Source organism: Macrobrachium nipponense, chromosome 19 (genome assembly GCF_015104395.2).
Source record: "Macrobrachium nipponense isolate FS-2020 chromosome 19, ASM1510439v2, whole genome shotgun sequence".
NCBI classification, from domain to species: Eukaryota; Metazoa; Arthropoda; class Malacostraca; order Decapoda; family Palaemonidae; genus Macrobrachium; species Macrobrachium nipponense.
Window position 1 is genome coordinate 65,350,625 of NC_061088.1, and position 27,256 is coordinate 65,377,880.

General features: G+C 42.2%; 2 protein-coding genes across 2 annotated transcripts in view; one reads left to right on the plus strand and one right to left on the minus strand.

Annotated features, from left to right (window-relative positions):
- LOC135217703 (26S proteasome non-ATPase regulatory subunit 12-like) overlaps window positions 1-27,256 on the minus strand; it is a 431,722-nt gene that overhangs the window by 335,499 nt on the left and 68,967 nt on the right. The window lies entirely within an intron of this gene.
- On the plus strand, window positions 1,701-21,418 carry LOC135217690 (ras-related protein Rab-8B-like). The gene is made up of 4 exons (XM_064253668.1): window positions 1,701-1,883; window positions 3,014-3,194; window positions 20,491-20,578; window positions 21,132-21,418. The coding sequence occupies exons 1-4, from the start codon at window positions 1,757-1,759 to the stop codon at window positions 21,264-21,266; spliced, it is 531 nt and encodes a 176-aa protein (XP_064109738.1). The 5' UTR covers window positions 1,701-1,756; the 3' UTR covers window positions 21,267-21,418.

Here is a 27,256-nt window from a genome sequence, read left to right on the forward strand (position 1 = left end):
CACACTAGGCATTTTTTTCTCGAGCAGCGAGCCGTTGCTGCCGAGAATGAAAAACCGGGAGCTTTTAGCTCAAGATTCTAGCTTCCCAGCAGGACGGGAAGCAGCCAGCACGAGCCGCGAGCCACAGCATAGTGTAAACAAACAAGATGGCTGCTGCTGATAGGACATACTCTCCTGAGCCACTCTTGAACCCACAAACGTTTTTTGTTACTCTTGCATTCACGTAAGTTTCCGAGAAATAAACCACAGCAGCGCATCTTGCAACAGTCCGACAATTTCTGGGAGCCATGATGATATCAGCTGATCAGTTTTGTTTACTTTTTCCTACGGCTCCTCGAAACCACGAGTTCCTAGTGTGACGATACAACATTTTTGCTCGCGAGCATCAGCTGGATGCTGGCCAAAACCACGAGCAAGAAATGACTAGTGTGATACCAGCTTTAAGCAGACACCAGAAAATAAAGTACATCAAGCAGAATGTATTGTGGAGTTCATCTGAACAAAATGAAAAATAAGCTGAAGTAATATTAACAAGATTACAAATAGGCCATACAAGACTAACCCACGATTATTTAATAATTACTCCACGAGGGGACATATCACTCATTGCAATGTCTGCAATACAATTTTAACAGTCAAACATATTTTATGTGATTGCCAAAATTTCAATAGACAAAGAAATTAATATTTAGGTAATAAATCATTACCAGGAATACCAACAGTCAGATAAATTTTCTTTATATAGAGTATTAAAAAAAAAAAAAAAACATTTGATTAATAAAATTTAACATTTATACCCTACTAAAATAGTCATTTTCATCTATTTCAGTCATTTATAAGTTCAATTCATATTTTTAATTCCAACCTCATCTATCACCTAACAATCATCCTTATTTATCATTAATTTATTGTAATTCATTAACTACCATTCCATCCCATCCCACTGTAGACATGCATTTTACGTGCATATTTTTTTTTTTTATATATAATTTCCTCCCTAATGTTTTCGGGCCAGCACTGTAAGATTCTAGTTAGACTCATTTGGCGGGTAAATCTTAACTTTATAATGATAGTATAGTTTGTGAAACTAAAACAAATTTGCGATAGCAGACTCTATTAATAAAGCCAAATAAAAATGATAAAATCATGTTTAATACTAGAAGACAATTGCATTAACTTAAAGGCAAGTTAAAATTGAAAGCTTGGAAAGCACTTTTTAGTAATAAATGAAAATTGACAACAGATAGCTATTTTCCATGTGGGGAAAAAAAATCTCAAAGTAAATTGAACAGAATTCAAGAGTCTGAACTAGCAAAAAGAATACCACTGCCAAGGCAGACATAAAAGTAGGGAGGAGATCTAATCATCTATACTTACATCAAAACAACACAACTGTTAAAGAGAAGAGTTGATATCCTACAGTCCTAGTAGTTTTAAATTGTTCTTTTTATATATATATATATATAGGTATTTCTGGTTATGTTCAAGTTTAGTTATGTTTTCAGAATAGAGAAATTGTTACCCATGAGTAATCCTGTATACAGCACATGGGATCAGAAAAATCAGAAGTGGAAAGAGAATTTGGTACTAAAACCTCTATAGATTGTAACATTGAATCTGGCAAAATGTGACGACCGTAGAAAATGTCGTGAACGTAGTTATCTAATCAGCATTGGTTGCGAGAAAAGATAACATGAAGTGTGACTACAGGAAATGACAGCTCAGGCACACTTACTCAGTTTTGAACAGTGTCAAAATGTCAAAACCGTACGAGCATCTCATTAAAATTATCCTGATTGGTGACGCTGGAACAAACAAAACCAAAATTCTTCTCAAGTTTGCCGATGATGGACAGCAACAGGGTCAATTTATATCCACAATAGGTAATGTTCATTGATGTTTTAATGTGTTTTTTATAATCTTGTAAAATTTAAACTGAAAAAGTATCTGTCAGGAACATTACTAGATAGAATTGTATTTTTCTTTGAGCCTTTTTTCATAACCCCATTACAATCACCCACATTATCCCTTTAGTTGAAGGAAATAAGTGGTTATGATAGAAGGTGAGTGAGGGCTTTTCCCAACTCTTCCCCCATAGCCACCAGGTAACAACCTAGTTATCTAGTTCAATAGCCATTCCACCTTGCAGAGAGGATATGCCTATATAAAAGGCTCTGGTTTTTATACCCAGGAAAAATACAAAATATTTTTGAATTTCTTATTTTCATCCTATAAATAATTTAAATTCCTATTGGCTGGCACATGGTAACCCCCACTGAAAATTTTGAATACCAGAGACCTTTAGTATTTCTTCATCTAAAGGTTGGCATTTGAGAAATTTGCATGTATTTTTCAAGCTTGCTTTTTGAGTGCACAGTTCTTTGGTGTTTTTTGCCCATAAAATAATTCCAGTGCCTAAAATGTGTCTTTACATCTCTTACATCATGAAAACCCTCCTTGAAGTAAGCTAAGATGTTTTTTGTTTGATAAGGTTTTTGATGACCAAGTCTTGGTAATAAGGCAATAAAATTGTACAAATATTTCATACAATAATACTCAGTACAAACTATGTAAAACATGAAAGTGCTTTGTAATGGAATTTAAAAACTAGCAACAAGTAACAATCTTTCTGATCTTAGTATGAGATATATTCTCCAAATCCAGACTAGTCACAACAGGTTGAGCAGTGGTCAAGACGCCTGCTTCAGGATTAGTCTTAAAAGAGTATGTAGTAAACACCTATTAAGGTAAGTTATGAAAGTTTGATGGATATTAATGTGGTATCAGTGTCTTTGGTCATCACTGTTGGACATACTCTTATAGTCATTATTTAGCTATCAATGGTTAGCTCATTTAAGAGGTTCAGAATAACATTTTAGATAAGAGCATCTTCACAGTTATAGTTTTTTAATTTACAGTTTGGAGAAAATTAGTACATAGTCAAATCTTTCATTTTAATGAAAATACTGTATTTATGGTCCTGTTGAATGATACTGTACATTTCTCCCATAAGGATGTGATTTTAAGATACGTGACCTTGAAGCCCATGGCCATAGGATACGACTCCAGATATGGGACACAGCTGGTAATGAGACGTTTTTTACAATAACGTCTTCCTACTACAGAGGAACAAAAGGAATTTTCCTTGTTTATGATGTAACCAATGAAAAAAGTTTTCACAATGTCAAATCATGGTAAATTGCAGTTTTATTTCAGCAACTTACCAAGCAATTACATAGCTGTAGGTTTCCTACCATAGCAGACCAAAATTCAAACTTCACAGTGGCGCTGCCATTGCTAGTGCAGGTGACAGGGATCCGCCCACTGTCGGGAGTAACATGTATGACTGACCAGGTGTCTCCAATTAGTTTTCTACTGGCTCCTGAGTACATCAGTGGTTTGAGCAAACCTCTTTTTCATCATTTTTCGACGGTTTATTGCTTTCGAGATTTTTGGTGGAGTATTCACTTTGTGTGGTATTGTTTTTTCAGATAACTGAATTTAGCTTTGTTTGCCATCATGTTCAATTCTAGCTCTTAGGAAGTTAGGTTCTTTGCTGGAGGGTGCAGAACTAGGTTAGTTAAACCTGTTTATGATTCACATTTTAAATGCATCAAATTTAGGGGGCAAGAATATACAGGCATTCGCTGGTTATCAGCGGACTCGGTTAATGGCGATCCAGTTTTATGGTGTTGGACAAAATTGGCTATTTATGGTGCCATAAGGCACCGAGTTCAGGTTATCGCCGCCTAATAGAGTTATGTGCTATAACATACCTAACAGAGGTGCCATTATCTGGTTATCGCCATCATAAGCACCACAAATCACCGAGTTCCTGTTAATGGCGGTTTTTTGCTTATCAGCACCGTCGAGAACGGAACCCCTACCAATAACCTGAGACTGGCTGTACTAGGAAGGTTATGTGTTCCAAATATCAGGGATGGAATGAATAATAGTGGAAGGCCATTGGTTTTTGCTCTGATAAAGTGATTAAAGATAGAAAGAGTAAGGCAGCTCTTAGAGCTGAAAATAAAGCTAGCTTAGCTTCTTCGTCTGTAGCAGCGGCAGCTACTATTTCTTCCTTTCCTTCTCATGTTGTCTCCATTCTTAATTCTTACTCATATACCAGCTTCCTGTGATGCCTTTTCCAACACCATTACCCGCCTTGAATTAAGGTTCTAGAAGAAATTTGATTTTCTAACAAACACAGTACAGGCAGTCCCCGGGTTACGACGGGGGTTCCGTTCTTGAGACGCGTCGTAAGCCGAAAATCGTCGTAAGCCGGAACGACGCTTGGAAATATGTCTTAAACTAATAAAAAGTTATAAAAACCTTACTTGTAATCCTTTGGTTACACTACATGTTGTTTCCTGTAGTTTTATGTACAACCTGGAGTTATTTTCATAAAAGAATGCTGGTTCTTGAAGGTAAAAACTATTGTAATCCTCTGGTGACACTACATTCTTGAAGTTTTATGTACAACCTGGAGTGATTTTGCAAAATCTTGAGGGCTACAAGAACAGCTGATTACTATTTACGTATCATATAGACTAATTAAAGTAAATGTATCTTTAAATAGGCTTATATATTAGTATCAACAAAACATTTCCTGCCATGAGTCAGAGGCCGTTTAATGAAACGAACACTTCTCTGTCCTATCTGTTCAGAAAATAAACGTTACGTCAATCCCCGAGACCATTGTTGCCAAAGCGTCTCTCTCTCTCTCTCTCTCTCTCTCTCTGATCAAATTACATTGGAAACTTGACATACGATTGCCCTAATATACGAATGTTTTGAGATATAACAGAAAATTTGCGAAAATACAAGCTTTGATATACAACGAAATATTTGAGATACGATTTTGCGATGAGTGTTAGTTGTATAGGCGACCGATAAATGGCGTTCAGTCTGTTTGTTTGTTGGTGCTGCATGTTAACACCACGTTGTTTAGTTCGTTGTATTTGCGCCTATTTTTCATGTTATTTTGTCTATTTTATTATTAACCATGGGTCTCAAAGCTAAAGACAAAGCAGGTGATAAGAAAAAACCCAAGAAAATGATTTCGATGGAAGCAAAACATGAAATTATAGCAAAGCATGAACGTGGCGTTCGTATCGTCGATTTGGCAAACGAGTATGGTCGAAATCCTTCTACAATATCCACGATCATCAAGCAGAAGGAAGCTATAAAAACCCCCGAGACCATTGTTGCCAAAGCGTCTCTCTCTCTCTCTCTCTCTCTCTCTCTCTCTCTCTCTCTCTCTCTCTCTCTCTCTCTCTCTCTCTCTCTCTCTCTCTCTGTCTGATCAAATTACGTACTGGATAATGTCTCTCTTTGGATACTTCGATTTTGCCAAATATTGAGGGCTACAAGAACAGTTGATTACTATTTACGTATCATATAGACTAATTAAAGTAAACGTATCTTTAAATAGGCTTATATTATTAGTATCAACAAAACATTTACTGGCATGAGTCAGAGGCCGTTTAACGAAACGAACACTTCTCTGTCCTTAACTCGGAGCGTCGGAAGACGCCTCTCTCGCTCTCTCTCTCTCTCTCTCTCGTCTCTCTCTCTCTCTCTCTCTCTCCTCTTCTCTCTCTCTCTCTCTCTCTCTCTGATCAAATTACTGGATAATGTCTCTCTTTGGATACTTGGAATTTGCGTTGTAATCTAACCAGAAACTTCGTTTTGTTATTATTACTGGAAACAAGCAATGATTTTTTCATTATTTACGCTTTTGGACTGTTATATGTAAAACTAGTATGTATTCATGTTCGCTCGAAACTAGTTCCGCATATGAGGCGTCACTAAAAAACATAGAAAAATACAACATAAAAAGTGTCGAAAATCATCATAATCTCAAAATTTTTGTTGTAATCTAACCAGAAACTTATTTTTATTAATATACTGTGCTAAACTATAAAGGATTTTTATCATAGTATGCGTTTTTTAAAAGCGTCGTTAACTCGGAGTGTCGGAAGCGTCAGCGTCGTAACCTCGGAACAAGCGTCGTAACCCAGAACGGATTTTTCCATTGAATATTTAAGAAAAAGCGTCGTAACCTCGGAACGTCGTAAGCCGGAACCGTCGTAACCCGGGGACCGCCTGTATAAGGATTTAGGGCTTTCTGTGAAATCTTTTATGAAAAATCTGTGTTTGAGAAAGAAGTATCAAGTGTTAGTGCAGTTGGGGTTTACTGTTGGTCCCTCAAATTCTCTTAGATGAAGGTCACTGTACCACTCCCTCACCTCGGGGCGAATACATACCAGAGGTCTAAGCGAGACTTTTGGGGTTTGCCAACGGGCAGTTGTTTCCTCCGTCAAACCTATAGTGTGACAGCAAGATTCGACAGAACACCGCTGGAAAGGCGTTTCATTCAGTGCCCCGTTATCAACAGATTCAAGTGGCTCCTTTACTGCCAGGAGACGATGTCGGCGTACTTCCTCTACCTCTCACCCTTTGAAGAGTTATTCGACTGGAGTGGATGCCTCTCCGCCTCCTGTTAAGAAATTTGAGAGGCAGATTGTAGTCCAGGCCCATCCTGTGGCTATGCTGTTTTGCTTTTATCTCTTAGTCGTCAGTCGGCACAGGATAGTTCCAACTCCCGAGGAGCGACGGGTATGTACTATAGGCACCTACCAGGCATTCAGGCACCAACTCAGTCGTCACAAATTCCTTTGACAGCTCACTTGGACCCAACTGTACCTCACTTGAACCTTGCGATTGATAGCTTGGCAACACCTGTTGATAAACCAGCGCCTTTGCCTTCTCATCCTTCGCACTCGCCTTGTGTGGATCCTGCTTTAGCTCCTCTTCATTGACATCTGGAGGACTTGATTGGGTTTCTTAAGAGGAAAACTCCTGATGACATGAGTGGAGACCACTCCCTTTCCCCTATTTCTTCTGAGGATGAGGAACAGGACCACGACTCATGCCTGCCTCTTTTTACTCGAGTCTCTTGAGGTACTTGCTGGAGAATTTTCCAGATTTACTTGTGCCAGCCACTCCTAGCTCACCAGCTTCTACCTTCCTCATGTGGAAGAGGCCTTCAGACTCTCACCTACTGACGTTGGTTCTCTCCCCTGCCTCAAAGAGGTCTTTATGGGATATGGAAGAGTGGTTATAGACATGAGAAAAGCTACCTTCACTTTTCCTCCCCTCAAAGTTACTAAATAAGTTATATGCCAATGAAAATGCTCCTTCCAGGGGGATTTCTCAGGTCTCATCGACACCAACCAGAAAAGCTCCTTCCAGGGGGACTTCTCAGGTCTCATCGACACCACCCGCAAGCCTGCCTTTTTGTCAACTAAGATTTGCTTCTCTCTGGAACTGGACCATTTGGTGATGAATATTTTTTCAAGTCCTGGCCAAGAAAATGGTAGACTGTTCTATCCTTCCTGAGGACTGGTTAGGGTCCTCTCTTGTGCTAACAAGTTGATTAGGAACAGATCAGATGAAGTAACCTCTCTCTGCAATGGGCATACTGAAGAAATGGAAATTGTGGTGTTCTTTCACCACAAAAGGTGTAACCTTGACACAGGAGTTGGCCTGTTCTCTCCCCTGGATAGGAGCCATCTGTTTCCACAAGAAACTGTAAAGGTGGTTCTTTCTGTGCTGCAGATAAAGTTAACACATGACTTACTAGCCCAGTTGACGAAACATCCCAAGACTTCTCTAGCTACTCCTATCAAGTCTTTGTCTCTGGTACAACAGCCCTTTCAAAGAGGGAAGTCATGACCCTTTGCCAGGCCCCGCTCTATTTTGTAACCCTCTCTGAAATCTGTGTCGAAACCTGCCACAAAACCCTCTACCAAGTGATGCACCAGTCCTCCACATTACCTGTCAGTGCCAGACTGCACCATTTTGGGGAGGAATGGAGCCGAAGGGAGCGGAACCCTGTTTGATTCAGATTCTTCAACCCTGTTTGATTCAGATTCTTCATTTTGGCTACTCCATTTCTCTTAAGGAAGAACCCCCACTTTCCAGGGTACCCATCAGATTGACAGCCTGCTTTCCAGGCTCAAAGAGGTTTTTAGCTCTCAACCGAGAGATAGAGGCTCTCATTCAGACAGGGGTGGTTGAAGTTGTTGACAGGTCATCAGGCGGCTGGAGCCCTGTCTTAGACATCAGTGCTTTGAACTTGTTCGTCAACAAGACCAAGTTCAATATGGAAATGACTCGGTCAGTGTTAACATTGCTTCGTCAGGGGGACTGGATGGAGTGTCCCTGGACATGCAAGATGCATATTTCCAAGTCCCCATTCACCAAGACTCCAGGAAATGTCTTCAATTTGTTTTCGATAAGACATTCCACTATGCTTTGGTCTATTGACAGTACCTCAAGTTTTCACTCGTGTGTTAGCTCCTCTAGGAAAGTGGCTCCACCTTCCAGGTGTCAATGTATCACTTTACCCAGATGACTGGCTTCTCTGCTCCTCTTTGGAAAGCTAGTGTTCAATGGACTTGAAGAGGACTTTCTACTTGACGTGATCATTCTGATCAACGTAGAAAAATCCCAGATGGTACCATCTTGGAGCATTCTGTATTTGGGGATGACTGAATTCTCTAGCTTTTCAGGCTTTCTTCTCCCCAAAAAAGTAGTCTTGTCTCCTGACAGTTCAGGAATTCCTACCCTGCCAGTCTTGTTCTGCAATTCAGGGTATGAACCCTCCAAGAACTCTTGCATCAGCAGAACAGTTTGTGAAACTAGTAACTTCTTATGAGACCCCTGTAGTTCTTCCTGAAGGCAAGTTGGTGCAAAAGGACCCAGCCAGACTTGACAGTGCTTTGCATCATGGAAGAGATCAAGGAAGACCTAGTTTGGTGGTTTTCAAGAGAAAGACTCCAGGAGGGAGTCTCTTCACCCTTTGCACCCTACCCAATACTGTAGTTTTATTCCGACGCTCCAGACATAGGCTGGGGAGCTCTGTTGGAAGAATTGGAAAGTGTCAGGGAAAATGGTCGGAAGCGCAAAAGTCTCTACACATCAGTGCAGAGGAGCTATTGGCGGGTTACCTGGGCCTTCAAGCCTTTGCTCACCTAATTTCAGGCCAGGTAGTAGTGGTGCACGCAGACAATTCCTTCACCCTGTCCTACATTCAGAAACAAGGGGTCACACGCTCATTCAGCATTTATGAAGCCTCAAGAGACCACCACCTTTGGCCAAAAAGAAATCGTATTTCTTTCATCCCTCGCTTTGTTCAAGAGAGGATGAATGTTCTGGCAGACGAATTGAGCAGAGGCTGTGCCATCAAGTTTCTTCCATTGGAATGGACTCTCAATACCAAGACCTGCATCGGCCTTTGGAAACTGGAGCAAACCCTTGATCAACCTCTTTGTCACTTCCTCTTTGTCACTTCGAAGAACAACCGCCTCCCTCTGTATTGCTCTCCAGTCCCAGATCCTCTATTATGGTCTGCCGACACAATGTCGCTAGATTGGATGGGGCTAGATGGTTATGCCTTTCCCACCTTTGGGATGATCAGAGAGGTGCTGAACAAAATCATGTTCCATCAGAATGCCTCCCTGACACTAGTCGCTCCACTCTGGCGGAGGAAAGAATGCTTTCCGGACCTTCTTCACTTATTTGTCAACTTTCCAAGATTACTGCCTCAAATGAAGTCTCTTCTCAGACAGCCACACTGCCTCAGATACCATCAAGGACTGTCTGCTCTGCCCCTGACAGGCTTTAGATTGTCAGGAGCCTCATTAGAGTGAAAGGCTTTTGTGAAGAGCTGTGTAAGCCATTATAAAATGCAAACGAGCTTCTTCCAACAGACTTCACCAGTCTAAGTGGTACATCTTCAGAAGATGATGTTGAGAGAATAAAGTCTCTTCTTCTTAGACCTCTGTTAGTCAAATAGCAGATTTTCTACTTTATTTCAGAGACCAGATGCTTGGCTCCCTGCAAGATTAGAGGATATAGAGCCATGTTGAACTCTGTTTAGACACAGGGGCTAGATTTGTCTTCCAACAATGACCTTTTTGATCTGATTAGATCATTCAAAACTTCCAAGAACTTAAAGGTTGTCCTTAAATGGCTGTCAAGTTCAGCCTTCTAACCCCTCCACTTGACATCTTGAGGAATTTGATCAAGAAGACCTTATTTTTAGTGGCATTATCTTTGGTGAAGCGGATTAGTCGAGCGCCTGAAGATTCGTCGGGCAAGAGTACCATCTGCTAGATAATTAGCGAACGAATACAAACAAGATGGCGGACGTTGGTTTTGGCGCATTATTTAGTTTCGGCGTGGTCGAACGGCGCTGCGCGCCTTATCGACATTTTTAATGATTCTTGGCAAGCTCATATGTTCTGGCAAGAAAAATGGCATAGACAAAAAAAAACAAAAAAATGAGTTTCGGCGCGGTCGAACAGTCCTGCACGCCTTATCGACATTTTTAATGATTCTTGGCAAGCTCGTATGTTCTGGCAAGAAAAAATGGCATAGAAAAAAAAAACTTTATGAACCCGCACTTACCTTATTTGAGATCGAAATTGGAATCGTCGGACCAGTTGGAAATTACCTATTCGGACGACTCGATAGTCGATACACCGCCACTGGAAGGTGCGCCATGCTTCATGAGGCCAATTGTGCCTTCTTCACACTTATCACATTCACCACTAAAATTACCAAGAAGGCCATTTTTCATTAAAAAGATAAGTAATGATTTTACACAAGACACCCAAATCCAGCAACGTGACCAGATTGGCGGCGGCAAATTGAAAAGATGCTCGGGATAAGACGCGGACACAGCCATGTTGGGAAGCCAGGAAAGACTGAGGTCGCATGGCGCATTGGGTCGGGGCACAACGAGGTCATCAGCTGTTTTGGATGGAACTACTTACCTTGGCGGAGGGATTGGTGGCCCTGGCAGAAGGAGTTACGAGGCCTGCCCAACGAATCTACAGACTACTCGGATTAGTGAGTAACATGCTGTCGACAAGAGAGTTGGTTTCTTGCAGGGAAATGCAGTCGGTTCTCTATCCCTTGGTTTTCTTGCTAAGAACAGGAACCTCTCAAGTCCTTGGGCACATTCTTTCGTTCTCAAGAACCTGATGGATATTCTTGGGGTGGAAGAAGAGGAGAGTCTACTCCGCCCTGTGAGGGCATTGAGATATTACTTACACAGGACCGAGAAGATAAGGGGGCCTTCAGCTCGCCTTTGGTATTCAGTTAAAGACCCTTCTTGACCACTCGAAAAATGCTCTTTACTTCTCCCTGAGGGAGCTAATAATCGAGGCGCTCTCCCAGACGAAAGAGGAAGACTTCACTCTACTTAAAGTTAAAGCTTACGAAGTTAGAGCAGTTGCCACTTCACTAGCCTTCCAACATAAAATGTTATCTGCTCTCCTTCAGGCAATGTTTTGGAGGTCTAAGTCAGTGTTCACCACATATTATTAGAAAGAATTGGAGACTGTTTTTGAGAATTGTAACACTCTTGGGACCTTATCTGTTGCTGGCATGGTGTTGGGAGTGGTAACATAGGGGTTCTCTCTCTCTCTATCTCTCTCTCTCTCTCTCTCTCTCTCTCTCTCTCTCTCTCTACTCCGCCTCTCCATCTCTCTCTCTCTCTCTCTCTCTCTCTCTCTCCTCTTTTTTTCAATTTGAATCAAGGCTTTTGAGTCAGGGAAGTTGTTTTTATTATGGCAGGTTGTGGTTTTTTATGGTTTGGTGAAGGTGACGGTATTGGTTTTGTTCTTTTATATGTGATCTTTACTAGGGCAAGGGTGTTGTATGGTTATCTTTGTTGAGTCAGCGGTGTACTTCTATAACAAAGATTATCACAATTGAGGAGAGGTGACTCTTGGTCATGCAACCCCTCACTCTACTACATAAGACAAGCATCAACCAGAGGCAGTACTCACCTGCAGCACCTCTGCAGCAGCTTGCTTACAAGGTAAAGTATGACAGGCACAATCAGTGCTGACAAATTTTGACTGTTCAAGAAATCTTTAATATTTTTTGCATTGAGACTCAATCCACACCTCTCCTCCTTTCAGTGCCGAATCAGCTATGTAATTGCTTGGTAAGACACTGAATTAAAAATTCAATTTCTGGGCTCGGCCGTGTCGCTCTGTGAAATATGTCTCCTTTAGCACTATTTCTAGTAAAATATTGCTATAATACCAGAGAACTGCTAAATTGGACATGTCAGAACTCTCTGACGACTCGCTCACCTATATAAAAGGTGTCGGTATAAAACTGGGGCGAGTGTTAAACACTACCACAGCAACCCCTCCAATTAGCCTTTTCCTCATCAAAAGCCCCTAAATACGGGGAGCCGACCCATAGGTCACACCCTGCTACCCCGTTGAAGGCGCCTGTGACGTCATACTTTTCGATAGCCATCTTGCGTTTGCACGCTCGTGTGAAGCTATCTGTTCTTTTATTTTATTTTGTGTTAATATTTCTTTATGGATCGTCAATCTGCCTCTTCACCCAAGTTAAGTACTGGTTCTGCATTTGTCAATATTTAGGGAGTGAATTTGCCTTTCGTTTTGCCTTTATTTAGGGTTTTGTTAGGCGTCACTTGACCGTAGCGGCGGCGAGTCGCCATTACGGCGTACCCTTGTATTGTATCGGTTTCGAGTGGGCATCCATCCTGCTTGTACCGTGTGGTATTTCAGTACATATTTTATTTATGTCTTGGGTGGCAGTTTTAGGTCGATCCTGTTTTTGTTCTTTTCATTATTTTCATGGTTTTGCACGGGGGTCTTCATTCGAGCACGTGTCTTTGTAACGTGCTTCGCCGTATACCCACCGTTATATTTTATTTTTATGTTTGGTATATTTCATTCAGTTATTTTTACCTTATTTTCTTTTTGTCTGCCTACCGTTTCATATCGTTTTGTCAGTAGGCAAGTTAGGAGTTTCCCTTTTGCGCCCACCATTATCGGGTGGCCTTCATAGCGGTTTTATATTTTACGAGATTTTATTTTCATATTCCCCCCGCCCCCGTGTTAAAGCATGATTTTCTTTTAGCTTTAAGTAATTGATTTTATTTTGTCTATGTATATGTTGGATGTTATGTCGGTTAGCCTACATAGGCTGTCCCTGCGTTTTCTTCGTGATCCTCTATCCGCGGGGATACGCTGGGTCATATGATCGTCACCCCATCAGTCCTCCTTTCCTCCCCCTCACGTGGGGCTCCCAGTAGTTGGGTGCTCCTCTCGCTCAGGTTGTCGCTGACGGCCGATCCGAATCAGCGGAGGGGGGGTGTAGAGGGTCCTCCAGGACCTTAGGTTGGTGGGTGTCGCTTCTCAGCCGACCTCCTCCTGAGTTGATGGTTGATTTGCGTATTCAGCCTCGGTTTCCATGGATTTGTTGCGTTCTGCTTCTTTCGGCTCTCGGAGCTTACATCCACCCGCCTCAAACATTCCCTCCCCGCATAAGGCGGGTTTGGATTCTGGCTTCTCCAGTAGTCGTTGAGGGCTATGTTTACGGAAGTTGCTCTTCCGTGGGCGGAGATAATATATTTGTTATTTTAGTTTTTATTTTATTTTCGTTTTGCCACGGAACTTGGAAGTTCATGTGGCCGTCCCGGGATACTACGTGTATCCCTCCTGGGTCATACAGTTCTGGGTTGATTTATTTCTTACACAGTTCCCGGGACACACACACACATATATATTTATATAAATATATCCTTATATATATAACATATATATATATATATATATATATAGATATATTATATATATATATATATATAGATAGTATATATATATATATATATATATATTGATTATTATATATATATATATATATTATATATATATTATTTATTTTTTTCAGTCCGGAATGCTCCGGCATATTACATTATTATCATAAGTATCCTAATAAGTTTGTGCAATCGTTCTTATATATTATTGCACTTACAGGCCACCCAGTGTCTGGTTGCCGGCTGTAATGCTACTCTACAGGATCCGTGTGGCCATGATGTTTGCCGGGGCCATGCCCCGTGCGCAGTGTTGCTGAAAGATTCCGTAGTCTGGCATCACGAAAACTGCTTTGCCTGCTACGACTTGGTGCAACAGGTTACCTCTCTGGTTAGTTACCGCACTGCTTGTTCTATGCATATGGCGTTGAAATTATATTACACTACTTGTGTTAATATAGTGTTTAAAAAAAAAAAAAAAAAAAAAAAAATTAATAAAAAAAAATTAATTTAAATTAAATTACATTAATTTATCAACATATATATAAGCATAATGATTAAAGTATAGGAATGTGATTTACTCGAAGATGACACATTCTTTGCATTACAGGCGGAGCAGTCTGTTAAGGATGCTGCACTCTCCACCCTCAAGATCTGGGTTGGAGGTTTTGGACGGAATGTAGGGAAGGCTAAGCCGTATACACCATCTCAAGATATGGCAGCTTTGATCTTCCCAGCCGGGAAATCTGCCGGATACATTGACCCAGAAGTCGCAGCACCAATAATCAAATCGATTCAAGATTCAGTTATGGAACAGCAAGAGGCGGAGTTGCCGGACCTTGGGTTGGAAGGAGTGTCACTTGAAGTGGTTGAGGATTTGCCCATTACACTAGATATGGGTACAGGTAACAGTATTAATGAGGCTAGCTTAGTTAGTCATCGGGGTCTTTCCTCGAGTGAATCTGATTCTTCCACTCCCTCTCCTTCCAACTCCTTCATGGGTTTCACAGGAGGGTTGCCCCCTTCCAGGTCGCATTCCTTCTCTGTGATTCCTAAATTAAAGAGAAAACCTTCGGGTAAAACCTTGCTTAAAGGCAAATCAGAGTCAAAGCCAAGGCCTGGACAGGTGCCAGGTGTTCATACACATATTAAACCTAGGCTGAAGTCTCTTTCTAAGTCTTCAAATCCAAGGTCTCAAGGAGGAAATTCTTCCCATTGCCCCACAAGTCCCATTCCATCAACGTCTAGCAATCGGATACCTCATAAGGTACCGCAAGGGGGGCAGGAAGATTCCCCTTTAGTCGGCCAAGACCTGTTCAACACAAATATTTTAAATCAGGTCAGTAGCCTAGGTAGCTTAGTAAGTTCAGTTGCAGCAAGGTTTGAAGAAGTGTTTAAGAGATTAGGTACACAGGACTCCCTGATTGCAGGTCTCAGACAGGAGTTGGCAGTTCCGGCACCTCCTAGTAACTTGGTGCAAGGTCAGAGCATGCCTGACGGGTTCTCGCTCCCTCCGTTCCACCCTAGTAATCCTTGGAGGGTGGCGAACTTCGCTCCATTTGTCAACGGGATGTTGACTATAGAAGGTTGTGGTACACATAGACTCGAGGATTTCGAGTTCTTCCCCGAAGGGTCATAGCCACCATTTATAGGTTATGTTAGGCTTACGGAGGCAGCTCTGGTTAGAGAGGATAAGGTCCCCAAGGAGACGGTTATCCTTTCTAGAGATCAGGCTCAGCAAGCATGGGTTCGGAGCCTTGAAGAGTGGAACTGCTCAAATACTAGGGTAACAGCATTTAAAAGCCCCTTCACGATGTTTACGACTGATGACAGGAACCCGTTACCTTTTACATCAAAGGTAGCAGAGCTTACCCTTCAGGCAGTGACACTGGAAGAGCCCATGCCCCAGCTTAGGGAGACAGATCCCACATCATTGCTACTCCCAGGTAGGGAGGATTTGTTGGAGGATTTGCTGGCTACATTCTCGGTAGGCAAGCTTAAGCCAGACTGTGCAATCACTTTGTTTAGTGAGCGCCTCCCTAGGCTGTCAGATGCACTGATCCAAGCCGAATTTGATGCTAGGACACGTCTCGCAAGGTCTCTTAACTCCCTAGTGATGACGGAGACGGCGGCTCTGGAGTACGCTCAGCGCCGCTGTTTAAGGTCATTGTGAAGTCGTTGCTTTTGAGCTTGCAATGTGACTTGTACGACTTTGTGGTTGCTAGGAGAAATTGCAGGAAGCATGTTCTATCCGAGGCTACGATTAGGCACGAACCCATCAGGCTTCTGGCTTCCTCAATTTGGGGTGCAGATCTCTTCCCAGCTTCGGCAGTAAACGAGGTTCAAAACGAGGCATCACGTCTTAATCAAAGCATCAGGTTGCGTTGGGGTATTCCTTACAAGAGGAAATTAGAGTCTTCTTCCTCCAGTTTTAGGGCTAGGAAGAGGCAAAGGAGATTCCAACCTTTCCAAGTTCCGCAACAGCATCCTATGCTACAGGCTGTACCAATTCAGCAAGTACCCCAACCTTCGACTTCTAAGGCTCAGCCTCAGCACCAGCATCAATTTGTCTTCCTTTCGCCGTCGACTAACCAACAGGCTCCCCCACAGTATTCAGTGTCGCCTGCATTTAACCCGGTCTATGAAAGTCGGGCATTTCAACCGTTTGCCAGGGTTGCTAGGGGTGGCAGGGCTAGAGGCTCCTTTCGTCAGCGTGGAGGAACCAGAGCCCAAGGGCGAGCTAGAGGTGCAAGGTCAGGAAGAGGAACCAGACCCTCATCATCTCAATGAAGTTTCTCAGGTAGGAGGCAGGCTGTACCTCTTTCGGCATCGTTGGGGGTTCAGCAGTTGGGCGAAAAGCATAGTATCCAGGGGCCTAGGCTGGAGTTGGATCAAGGGTCCACCTCCACCCATCACCTTCTATCAGGAACCAACGCAAGAGTTGATGGATTACTCCAGGGACCTTCTCCAGAAGGGAGCAGTCTCCAGTACAAAGAATTTGAAATTTCAGGGTCGTCTATTCAGTGTCCCAAAGAAAGGCACCAACAAAAGGAGGGTGATCTTAGACTTGTCCCGTTTAAACTTGTACATTCGTTGCGACAAGTTCAAAATGCTGACCATCTCTCAGGTATGGACCTTACTTCCCCGTGGGGCCGTCACCACCTCTATAGATCTTACAGACGCCTATTATCATGTCCCAATAGCTCGGCACTTCCGGCCACTCCTGGGCTTCAAACTAGGGAAAGAAGCCTACTCCTTCAAGGTGATGCCCTTCGGGCTGAATATAGCACCAAGGGTTTTCACGAAACTGGCGGAGGCAGTGGTGCAGGAACTAAGGTCTCAGGGTATATTGGTGGTGGCGTACCTAGACGACTGGCTAATCTGGGAGTTGGACAAAGACAAGTGTATGAAAGCCACGGACAAGGTCATGTCTTTCCTGGAACATATAGGGTTCAAGATCAACAGGGCCAAGTCCTGGTTGACCACAGAGTCCAAGTTCCAGTGGCTAGGTATCCATTGGGACTTGGATTCACACACACTTTCCATTCCATCAGGGAAGAGGAAGGAGATTGCCAAGGCAACAAGACAATTCTTAAAATGCAAAAAGACTTCGGGAAGGAATCAGGAGAGGATCCTAGGCTCGCTCCAGTTTGCCTCAGTCACAGACGTTCTGTTGAAAGCCAAGCTCAAGGACATCAATCGAGTTTGGCGTTCAAAGGCCAATGCCAGGTGTCGGTACAAGATCGCCCGGATACCTCTGATTCTCAGGAAACGTCTGCGTCCTTGGGCAAAGGCCGCGAACCTAGCCAAGAGATACCGTTGCAGTTCCCTCCCCCGTCCCTAGTGGTGCACACGGACGCATCACTGACAGGTTGGGGAGGTTATTCACAGCACGAGAAGGTTCAGGGAACTTGGTCACCTCAGTTCCAAAAGCTTCACATCAACGTCCTGGAAGCTATGGCAGTGTTTCTGACCTTAAGGAAGCTCCGTCCTCCGAAGAAGACTCATATCAGGTTGGTCCTCGACAGTGCGGTAGTGGTACACTGTATAAACAGAGGTGGACTGTATAAACAGAGGTGGTTCAAAGTCAAGTCATGTGAACCACGTGATGATAGCAATTTTTTCTCTAGCAGCCAAGAACACCTGGCATCTATCGGCTACCCATCTAGCAGGAGTCCACAATGTAGTGGCAGATGCACTGTCCCGATCAGTCCCCCTGGAGTCAGAATGGTCACTGGACCGGGAATCCTTGAAGAGAGTTTGCAGGAGAGTACCGGGTCTGGAAGTAGATCTGTTTGCTACAGAGGCAAACCACAAGCTGCCTTGTTACGTAGCCCCAAATCTGGACCCTCTGGCATTCGCTACGGACGCCCTGAGTATAGATTGGAACCAGTGGACGAAGATTTATTTATTCCCTCCAGTGAACCTTCTCCTGAAGGTGCTGCACAAGTTGAGATCCTTCGCAAGTCGGGTGGCTCTCATAGCTCCTCACTGGCCCAAGAGCAATTGGCTTCCCCTTCTCCTGGAACTAGGTCTTCGTCCTCACCCTCTCCCGGACTTGAGGCTGTCGCAACAAGTTCAAACGAGGACTGTGTTCGATTCCTCAGGTCTTCACAAAACCCTAACTTTATGGATTTCATGAAGTTTGCAGGTAGGAGAGTAGGGGACATTGATCCACAGAACATTTTGTTCTTGGAGTCAGACAAAAGAGAATCTACATTTCGCCAGTATGATTCAGCAGTTAAGAAATTGTCTACATTTCTCAGGGAATCAAATATCAAAGTAATGACAATGAACGTGGCTATAACCTTCTTCAGGACATTATTCGAACAAGGCTTGGCAGCTGCCACAATAACAACCACTAAGTCAGCTCTGAAAAAGATTTTTCTTCTCGGGTTTGGTATAAATCTAACTGAGTCTTATTTCACCTCAATCCCAAGAGCATGTGCACATCTGCGGCCCGTTCACAGGCCGTCGTCAGTGTCATGGTTTCTTAACGATGTTCTCAGGTTAGCTTCCAAAACAGACAACTTCAAATGTGATTACCAAACCCTTTTGCGTAAGACACTGATTTTATTAAGTCTGGCTTCAGGTGCCAGGATATCGGAGCTGTCATCATTATCTAGGGACCAAGGGCATATAGAATTCCTTTCCTCGGGTGACGTGTTGCTTTCGCCAAATAAAGAATTTCTGGCTAAGAATGAGGACCCTTTGGTAAGGTGGTCCCCATGGAAGATTGTTCCGCTTCCGCAGGATCCATCTTTATGTCCTGTTAAAACTCTTAAGGACTATTTATCTAGAACATCTACCTATTCCAAAGGCCCGCTCTTCATTAGGAACGGTGGTGGTACCATATCTCTAAAGGGCATTAGGCAACAAATTTTGTATTTTATCAAGAAAGCCAGCCCAGGGTCATTTCCCAAGGTGCATGACATTCTGGCTATAGCAACTTCTGTAAATTTCTTCAAATATATGAACTTTGACGATCTGAAGAAGTATATGTACTGGTTGGAAGTCGCCCTCGGTTTTCAAAAAGCATTACCTTAAGTCTTTGGAGGATCTTAAATATCATACCATAGCTCTAGGGAGACCAGTGTCCCCTGCTACAACATCGATATAGTGCTGTCCTTGTGTCATATGAATCTTTTCCTTTATGCCAGCCTCATTAACATTCTACCTACCTCAGCAAATGTCTTTGTTATTAGAATTTGAGTATTATGTTAGATTTATACAAATTATGTGGTAAGTATTTAATTATGTGGGTAATTTGTTTCCACATGTTATTGCTATATGGTGTATTTTATAAATAATAAATTATATTTTTCCAATTGTAAACTGTTTATTGGTTTCTTTAATCCAAATTAGTTCAAATTAGCCTTGTATTTCATTTCAGAAGGATGTAGCTTGGTGTTTCTCTGGTACAATTTCACGGAGCGACACGGCCGAGGCCAGAAAAGGGATTTTGACGTAGGAAAAATCTATTTCTGGGCGAGGAAGCCGTGTCGCCCAGTGAAATCCCCCCCTAGTTTCCCCCCCCCCCCCTGCTATGCACCAAGCTTCAATGCTATCGATAAGTATGACATCACAGGCGCCTTCAATGGGGTAGCAGGGTGTGACCTATGGGTCGGCTCCCCGTATTTAGGGGCTTGAGGAAAAGGCTAATTGGAGGGGTTGCTGTGGTAGTGTTTAACACTCGCCCCAGTTTTATACCGACACCTTTTATATAGGTGAGCGAGTCAGAGAGTTCTGACATGTCCAATTTAGCAGTTCTCTGGTATTATAGCAACATTTTACTAGAAATAGTGCTAAAGGAGACATATTTCACTGGGCGACATGGCTTCCTCGCCCAGAAATAGATTTTTCCTACGTCAAAATCCCTTTTATATAATAAAAGCAAGTTTTATTCTATACTTACTAAGCAATTACGTAATCAGAGCCTCCCCTCCTCCTCACAGGTGGATGGTCTTTGGGCCGAAACGAATTGGAGACACCTGGTCATTCATACCTGTTACTCCCAAAAGTGGTTGGATTGTTTTTAACTGGTTTCCAACTGGTGCAAGAAAATTTTCCTGTTGTTACGACCAGAGTTAGTTAGCTATGCAAAATACAAATTGATTTTGTCTACCGTGGTAGGGAACCTATAGCTATGTAATTGCTTGTTAAGTATGTATAAACTAAAGTTTGCTTTTATGATAAAAAAAAAATCTTTGTCTGTAAATTAAAATGCTTACTACTAGATTTTGATTTTACGATATTTCAAGTCAGTCTGATTTGTAATCATATCGTGCCTGCCTGCCTTTTTTTTTCTTTTTTATTTTATACAATTGCAGGATGGGGAATATATCTGAGGTAACAGGAAAAGATGCTGTGGTCATTCTGTTGGGGAACAACTGTCATCTGAAGAATGATGAAAGGCAGGTAAGGGAAAGAGTGGATTTATCAAACATCTATGAAAGCATTTGTGTAAATAAAATTAAGATAAATTGAGTAGCAAAATCCTGTTATGCATTGCTATACATGGAATGCAGACATTGCCTGCTGTATTTCATATTTTGTCCCTCATTTAAGATTGTAACCCATATTGAGCACAAAAACAGCTGCAGTTATTGTCATTGAGGATATGTGCTAATGAATTCACAAATACTAATTCTGTTAAAGAAATTTATATAGAATTTCAAGACTGAAGTAGCAGTTTCATTATACATTTCCAGATGCCAATTCCTCAACTGAAGTTACTTCTTCAAGACTAGAATTCATGCTCCAGATCCATTGTATAGTAAAACTATCCTTTGCGATCCTGTTTCACCCTTTCATTTTCAAATTTTGTGGAGAATTTCCCATCAAATCATTTTACACAGAATTTTACAGATATGTGTGAAGAATAGTAGAATAAATATATTCCAGATTTACTCAGTATATTAGATCATGAAACAACAGAATTTTTTTTTATTTATTTTTTTACATTTTACAGGTTTCATGGGAAAGAGGCTATGCACTGGCAAAGGAAATGAATGTTAAATTTTTTGAAGTTTCAGCAGACACAGGAACAAATGTAGAGGAAGCTCTGAAAAGTCTCGTGCTAGATGTTTTAGCAAAGGTTTATTAATATCTTAAAGAACAGTGATTTGTTGGTGTAACATTTGTTTGGTGCAAACTGTAGCTCCTGTGAAAAGGAGAGAAACTTTGAAATCTTATAATATAATTTAGATGATTTATTCAAATAATAAAGGAGGTACATAAAGAATTTATCAAACCTAACAGATTGAATAACTTCCCTGTTATGTTAGAGGAAACAAAATACTGATTCAGTATTGTGAGAGTTATTCAGATGTCTTAACAAAAAGAGAATAATACAGTAATAATGTAAAAATCCACTGTTTAAAGCAGGTTCTCCCTCCTTGGATGGCCTTTGTCAGGCCTTTGTCACATTTCATGTCTCCTCGCCATCCTCCTCTGGTCCACATGGCAGTCCCCTACCCCCACCCCCCTCCTCCAGGTCTCCACTACTTTGGCTCTCATGTGCTGCCGCCTAGCGGGACACCATCAACAACTGTGACTGCAAAGAGATAGGGACCCTACCAACTGGTGATACCCCTCTATGTGCAGTTGACATAAAAGGTTGTGCCTAGGGGGAATCTCTCCCTATGCTTCTGTCAGCAAGGCTAGTAGATCTGGGTATCATTCTGCATGTGGCTACAAGGAAGTTACAAGGGTCATCCTGAAGTTCTAAGAAGTCACCACTCTGTTGATAACTTGGTGGATTAGGCAAAAGGTGTGGTCATCCAGATTGTCTTGAGGATGTTGAAGGCCGTCCTCTGATACGGGCCAGGGATCTGGAACAACTGAATAAAATCACTCTAGTTTTTTGTTGTCTTGTGTGTTGGAAGAAGTCAATGGTGAGAGTCGGAAGGAGTCAGGCATATAGTTGGAAGCAGTCTTTTGGAAGATAGTATTGATGGTCAGTTTATTGTTGCTTCCTGGAGTTATTTGAGTTGTTGTTGGTATAGTGTGTTGGAAGGTTGTTGTGCTTGTATAGTTGAAATCTTGAACTTGTGAGTTTTGGAGTGTTGTTGCTGGTGAGCTGTTGTGATTTCTTGGTGTTGTGGTTGGACATATAGATAGAGAATTTGAAAGAAAAAATTACCATAGCTGCCTTTTTTGATATTCAAAAAGCATACAACACGACATGGAGGTGTGCAATACTAAAAACGTTACATCATAACATACGCGGCCATCTTCCTAAATTTATAAAAAACTTTATGACTGATCGCACTTTTCAGGTGAGTTGAGTTGAATATAGAATTTAGGCCAAAGGCCAAGCACTGGGACCTACGAGCTCATGCAGAGATAATATAAAAGGAGGTACAGTTAGGAATGAAAGTGGTTGCAGCTAGGGGCCGAAGGCATGCTGCAAAGAACCTTATGGAATCCCTACAGTGCACCGCATGAGGTCCACTGACGGTACGACCCCCTACGGGGACTTTTCAGGTGAGAATAGATAATGTTTTTTCAAAAACATTTCCACTTGAAAATGGAGTTCCACAAGGGAGCGTCCTTAGTGGTACTCTGTTCACATCAGCAATTAATAACATAAGTTTGTTTGTTTGCTTGTATGGTGTCTTTACATTGGACGAAACCAGTGGTTATTCAGCAATGGGACCAACGGCTTATGTGACTTCTGAACCATGTCGAGAGTGAACTTCTATCACCAGAAATACACATCTCTCACTCCTCAATGGAATGCCCGAGAATCGAACTTGTGGCCATCGAGGTGGCAGTCCAATACCATACCAACCATGCCACTGAGGCGCTTTTTTTTAATGACGTCAGTAACATGCTACCGGTCGGATTTAAAAATAAATTTTATATGGATGATTTTCCCATCTATAGCATCATGCATAAAGCATGCAGAAAGAATGATTAATAAACTAATAAAAATACTAGATGAATGGGCCTCATCAGTAGGCTTTAGATTTTCCATTGAAAAAACCTAAGCTGTCATGTTTTATAAAAATAAAAATTGGAAAAAAGGTGAAGAAATACAATTAAAAATGAGAAACCATGATATACCAAATAGACAAACTTCTAAATTTTTAGGTTTGATATTTGATGCACACCCAAATTGGAAGGCCCATATAACTTACATAAAATAGAAATGCAATGGAGCATTAAATCTAATTAAAAAACTATCTCACACAAATTGGGGAGCTGATACACATACTCTAGTTTACTAAACTATATAAATAAATAGCAACTGTGTTATCAGTCATTGATTATGGAAGTGAAATATATGGGTCAGTGTCAGAAGCAGCACTGAAAATATGAGACCCAATTCACAATGAAGGACTAAGAATATGCAGGAGCATTTAGATCCTCCAGTCTCCTCTGTGCAAGTTGAATGTAGCGAACTGCCACTGTCCCTTCATAGAGAATTCATAACCATGAAAAGTGCATTAAGAATCAAAACTAAGTGATTCACCAACAAAAAAACTATTTGAGCTAAGGGATGTATTTATAAACAATCATTCACCACCTTTCTCAGTCAGAGCTAATAGATTGTTAGAGTCATTGAATATAAATATACAAGTACCTCCAATAGTAAAGTTACCACTCCATTGGACTATGAATGAAGTAAAGACTTGCCCTCACTTAAAATATTTATCAAAAAGTTACTCATAAACCCCTGAACACCATAGACAAAAAACTATAGAATATATAAGATGAAAAGTTCACATTATGCAATATATACAGATGGGTCTAAATTACATGTAGTAGGACATGCAGCTGTATCCCAGAACAAAACATGTCAATTTTCTCTATCCAAGTAGCTATAAAAATTATAAAGCAAATATTCGATAATTTAGTGATTTTTAGCATCTCAAGAAGCGCTATAAAAGCTGTTCAGAGTTACCATCCAAATTGTATAAAAATGGAAGAAATATTGAAATATGTTGGATCTTGTTCATGTTGAGATAAGAGGAAATGAATAGGCTGATGAAGCAGCTAAAGAAGCATTCCACATGATGAAAACAAATAATGTAAATATCCCTACTAGTGATTATATAAGATATATAAAAATAATAGTTGTAGATGAATGGCAAAATGTATGGAAGGAAGAGCCAGAAAATAAATTGAAAGAAATAAAACCAATGTTAAGAAATGGAGTTCAGTATTTCAGAGAGAGAGACATACACAGGTAATCCTGACGCGCCTCTGTAGAGGCCACACTAGTCTGACACATGGGTACTTGATGAGCAGCCCACGTGACCCTGCTCCTGAGTGTTCAGAGTGCAAGGTGCTGTAACTGTTGATAACTGTCAGACATGTGTTGTGTGAGTATCCAAAGTATGACCAGCAGAGACTATCAACTTTTGGAAATAAACCAATACAAAAAATTGTCATAATCTTACATTTTCAAACATCTAACTCACCTGGTTAGTTATATATATAGTTTACGTCCCTGACGTCATGGCAAAATTTCAAAACTCGCGGCAATCGCTGATTGGGTAGTCAGGTGCACCACCTGTGCGCCCTCTACCCAGGTACATAGAACCGTTCCAACTATTCTTCATATCTTCCCTGCCGCCGCTACGGTGACATCGTTGGAACTTTGCTCGCTAGCCCGTGTTTTTTGCAGTATTATTTGGTGAAGTACACTTTGGCTTTGGCTTTCGCTTGAATTGGATTTTGATTTTGGATTTCTCTTGACTTTCGTTTGGATATTGTTGGTTTGACCTTTGCTTGTTTTTTATCTCTCTTTTGGAATTCCCATCATGACTGATTCTGCTTCAAGTGTGAGAATGTGTGTGAGAGGTTGCAAGACTCGACTTGCTAAATCCTCTATAGATCCTTATTCTATTTGTAGTAAATGCAGAGGAAAAGTTTGTGAGTTGGGTGATAGATGTAATGAATGTGTGGGCTTGCCTGAGACTGAATGGATTGAATATTACCGCTATGTGCGCAAATTAGAGAAGGATAGGATAAGGAGAGCGAAGAATACCTTGTCTCGCTCCTCCATAGATAGTCAAGGAATAGATAGTCCTCTATCCCTCGATAATCCTATTGATCCTCCTCCTGTTGTATCATTACCAAATCCAGTTGCAGAAACAGGTAAAAGTCCATCATTACAGGACATGATGACGGCCATTCAAGCCCTTGGTCAACGGGTAGAATCCCTGGCACAAGACAGGGATAGATTATGGTCTAATATGAGAAATATCAAAGTGAATAGTAAAATAAGTGCAAGTGCAGTGGAGGGTGTGGCCGCTCGGACTTGTTGTGCTCCTAGTCCTAGACCTCTTCCAAGCTCACCAACCCCTGTGAGAAGGAATGTCGACCGACGAAGGGAGGCGAGAGGTTTTAGCTCCCGAGCGGTCGTCCCCTCGAGCGTACCTGTAGACGATCCCCAGGACGCTCACCCTCGCTATCGGAAAGGCGAGGTTAAAGTGTTTTCTTCGTTGTCTGACGACGCAGTACCCAGACGGGGCTGGCGTCAGACTTCGAGATCCAGACCCATTAAAAGAAAATTCCAGGACGCCGAGCGTCTTGAGGCTGGACGCCAGGACGCCAGGCGTCAAATGGCTGGACGCCAGGACGCCAGGAGTCAAGTGGCTGGACGCCGAGCGTCTAGATACTGGACGCCAGGACGATAAACGTCTAAGAGCTTCCAGGATGTAGCCATTGGAGCAGCCCAGAGCGCTTTCCTTCAAGTTCCGATATTTGCTCTCCTTCCAAGTTAAGACGTAAGATGTCGCACAGGCGGCCATTGTCTTTGGTAGGAGGCAAGGAAATATCGGAAAGGGGGAGGCCTCAAGTTTTCACAAGACTTATGAGCAACGCAGCAGCAATGCTACATAAGAAACGCATCAGAGCCTCATTGTATCTGGACGATTGGCTCCTCAGAGCCCATTCCTACACCGACTGTCTGGAGAATCTTCAGAAAACAATTCGATTATCAGAAGACCTAGGCCTTCTGATAAACCACAAGAAATCTCAAATGATCCCATCCTAGGAAATCTTGTACTTGGGGATGAGGATTCAGAGTCAGGTTTTTCGGGCGAAAATTTTCCGTCCACATTGAGAACGGAACAAGCTTTAGAGAAAATAAGAAACTTCCTAAGGAAACAGAAGTGCTCCGCGAGGGAATGAATGAGTCTGCTGGGGACCCTTTCCTCGCTAGAACAGTTTGTCTCCTTAGGAAGACTGAACCTGCGCCCTATGTAGTTTCATCTAAATCAGCATTGGGACAAGAAGAAGACACTAATGTCAATGTGTATTCCCGTTTCGAACGACATGAAACACTGTCTACAGTGGTGGAACGATCCTGTCAAACTCCAGGAAGGCCTCTCCCTAAAGCAGAGGAACCCGACCTAGTGTTGTTTTCCGACGCCTCTGACTCGGGCTGGGGAGCAACACTGAGGAAGTTAGAAGCCTCAGGCTTCTTGAACAAGGAGCAGGAAAAGTTCCACATCAATCTGAAAGAATTGACTGCAATTTTCCTAGCTCTCAAGGAATTCGAGGATGCAGTCCGGAACAAAGTGATACAGGTCAACTCCGACAACACGACGGCGTTGGCCTACATCAGCAAGCAAGGCGGGACACACTCAGAGTCTCTGTACAGAGCGTCAAGAGAACTGCTCCTCTGGACGAAAGGAAAAAGCGTGACTCTGGTAACACGCTTCATTCAGGGAGAAAAGAATGTGAGGGCAGACATTCTGAGCAGAAAACATCAAGTCTTGACAACAGAATGGACTCGCCATCAGGAAGTAAGCAAGAGTCTATGGCGAATCTGGGGGCGCCCTTGCATAGACCTATTCGCAACAGTGCAGACGAAACGGATGGAGGCTTACTGTTCTCCAGTCCCAGACCCCGAAGCAATCCACATAGATGCGTTCCTTCTGAATTGGACACATCTAGACGTGTACGCCTTTCCCCCATTCAAAGTAGTACACAGAGTGTTGCAAAAGTTTGTGGCTCACGAAGGAACCAGGATGACTCTAGTGGCACCCTTCTGGCCGACAAGAGAGTGGTTCACAGAGGTACTGGAATGGATGGTGGACACCCCAAGAAGCCTTCCGTTAAGAGTAGATCCTACAC

Bases quoted from the DNA above. Each gene is read 5' to 3' on its own strand.
- LOC135217690 (XM_064253668.1), top strand. From the start codon at position 1,757: ATGTCAAAACCGTACGAGCATCTCATTAAAATTATCCTGATTGGTGAC. The intron at 1,884-3,013 runs GTAATGTTCATT...TTCTCCCATAAG, and splicing joins TCAATTTATATCCACAATAG to GATGTGATTTTAAGATACGT. The intron at 3,195-20,490 runs GTAAATTGCAGT...ATACAATTGCAG, and splicing joins TTTCACAATGTCAAATCATG to GATGGGGAATATATCTGAGG.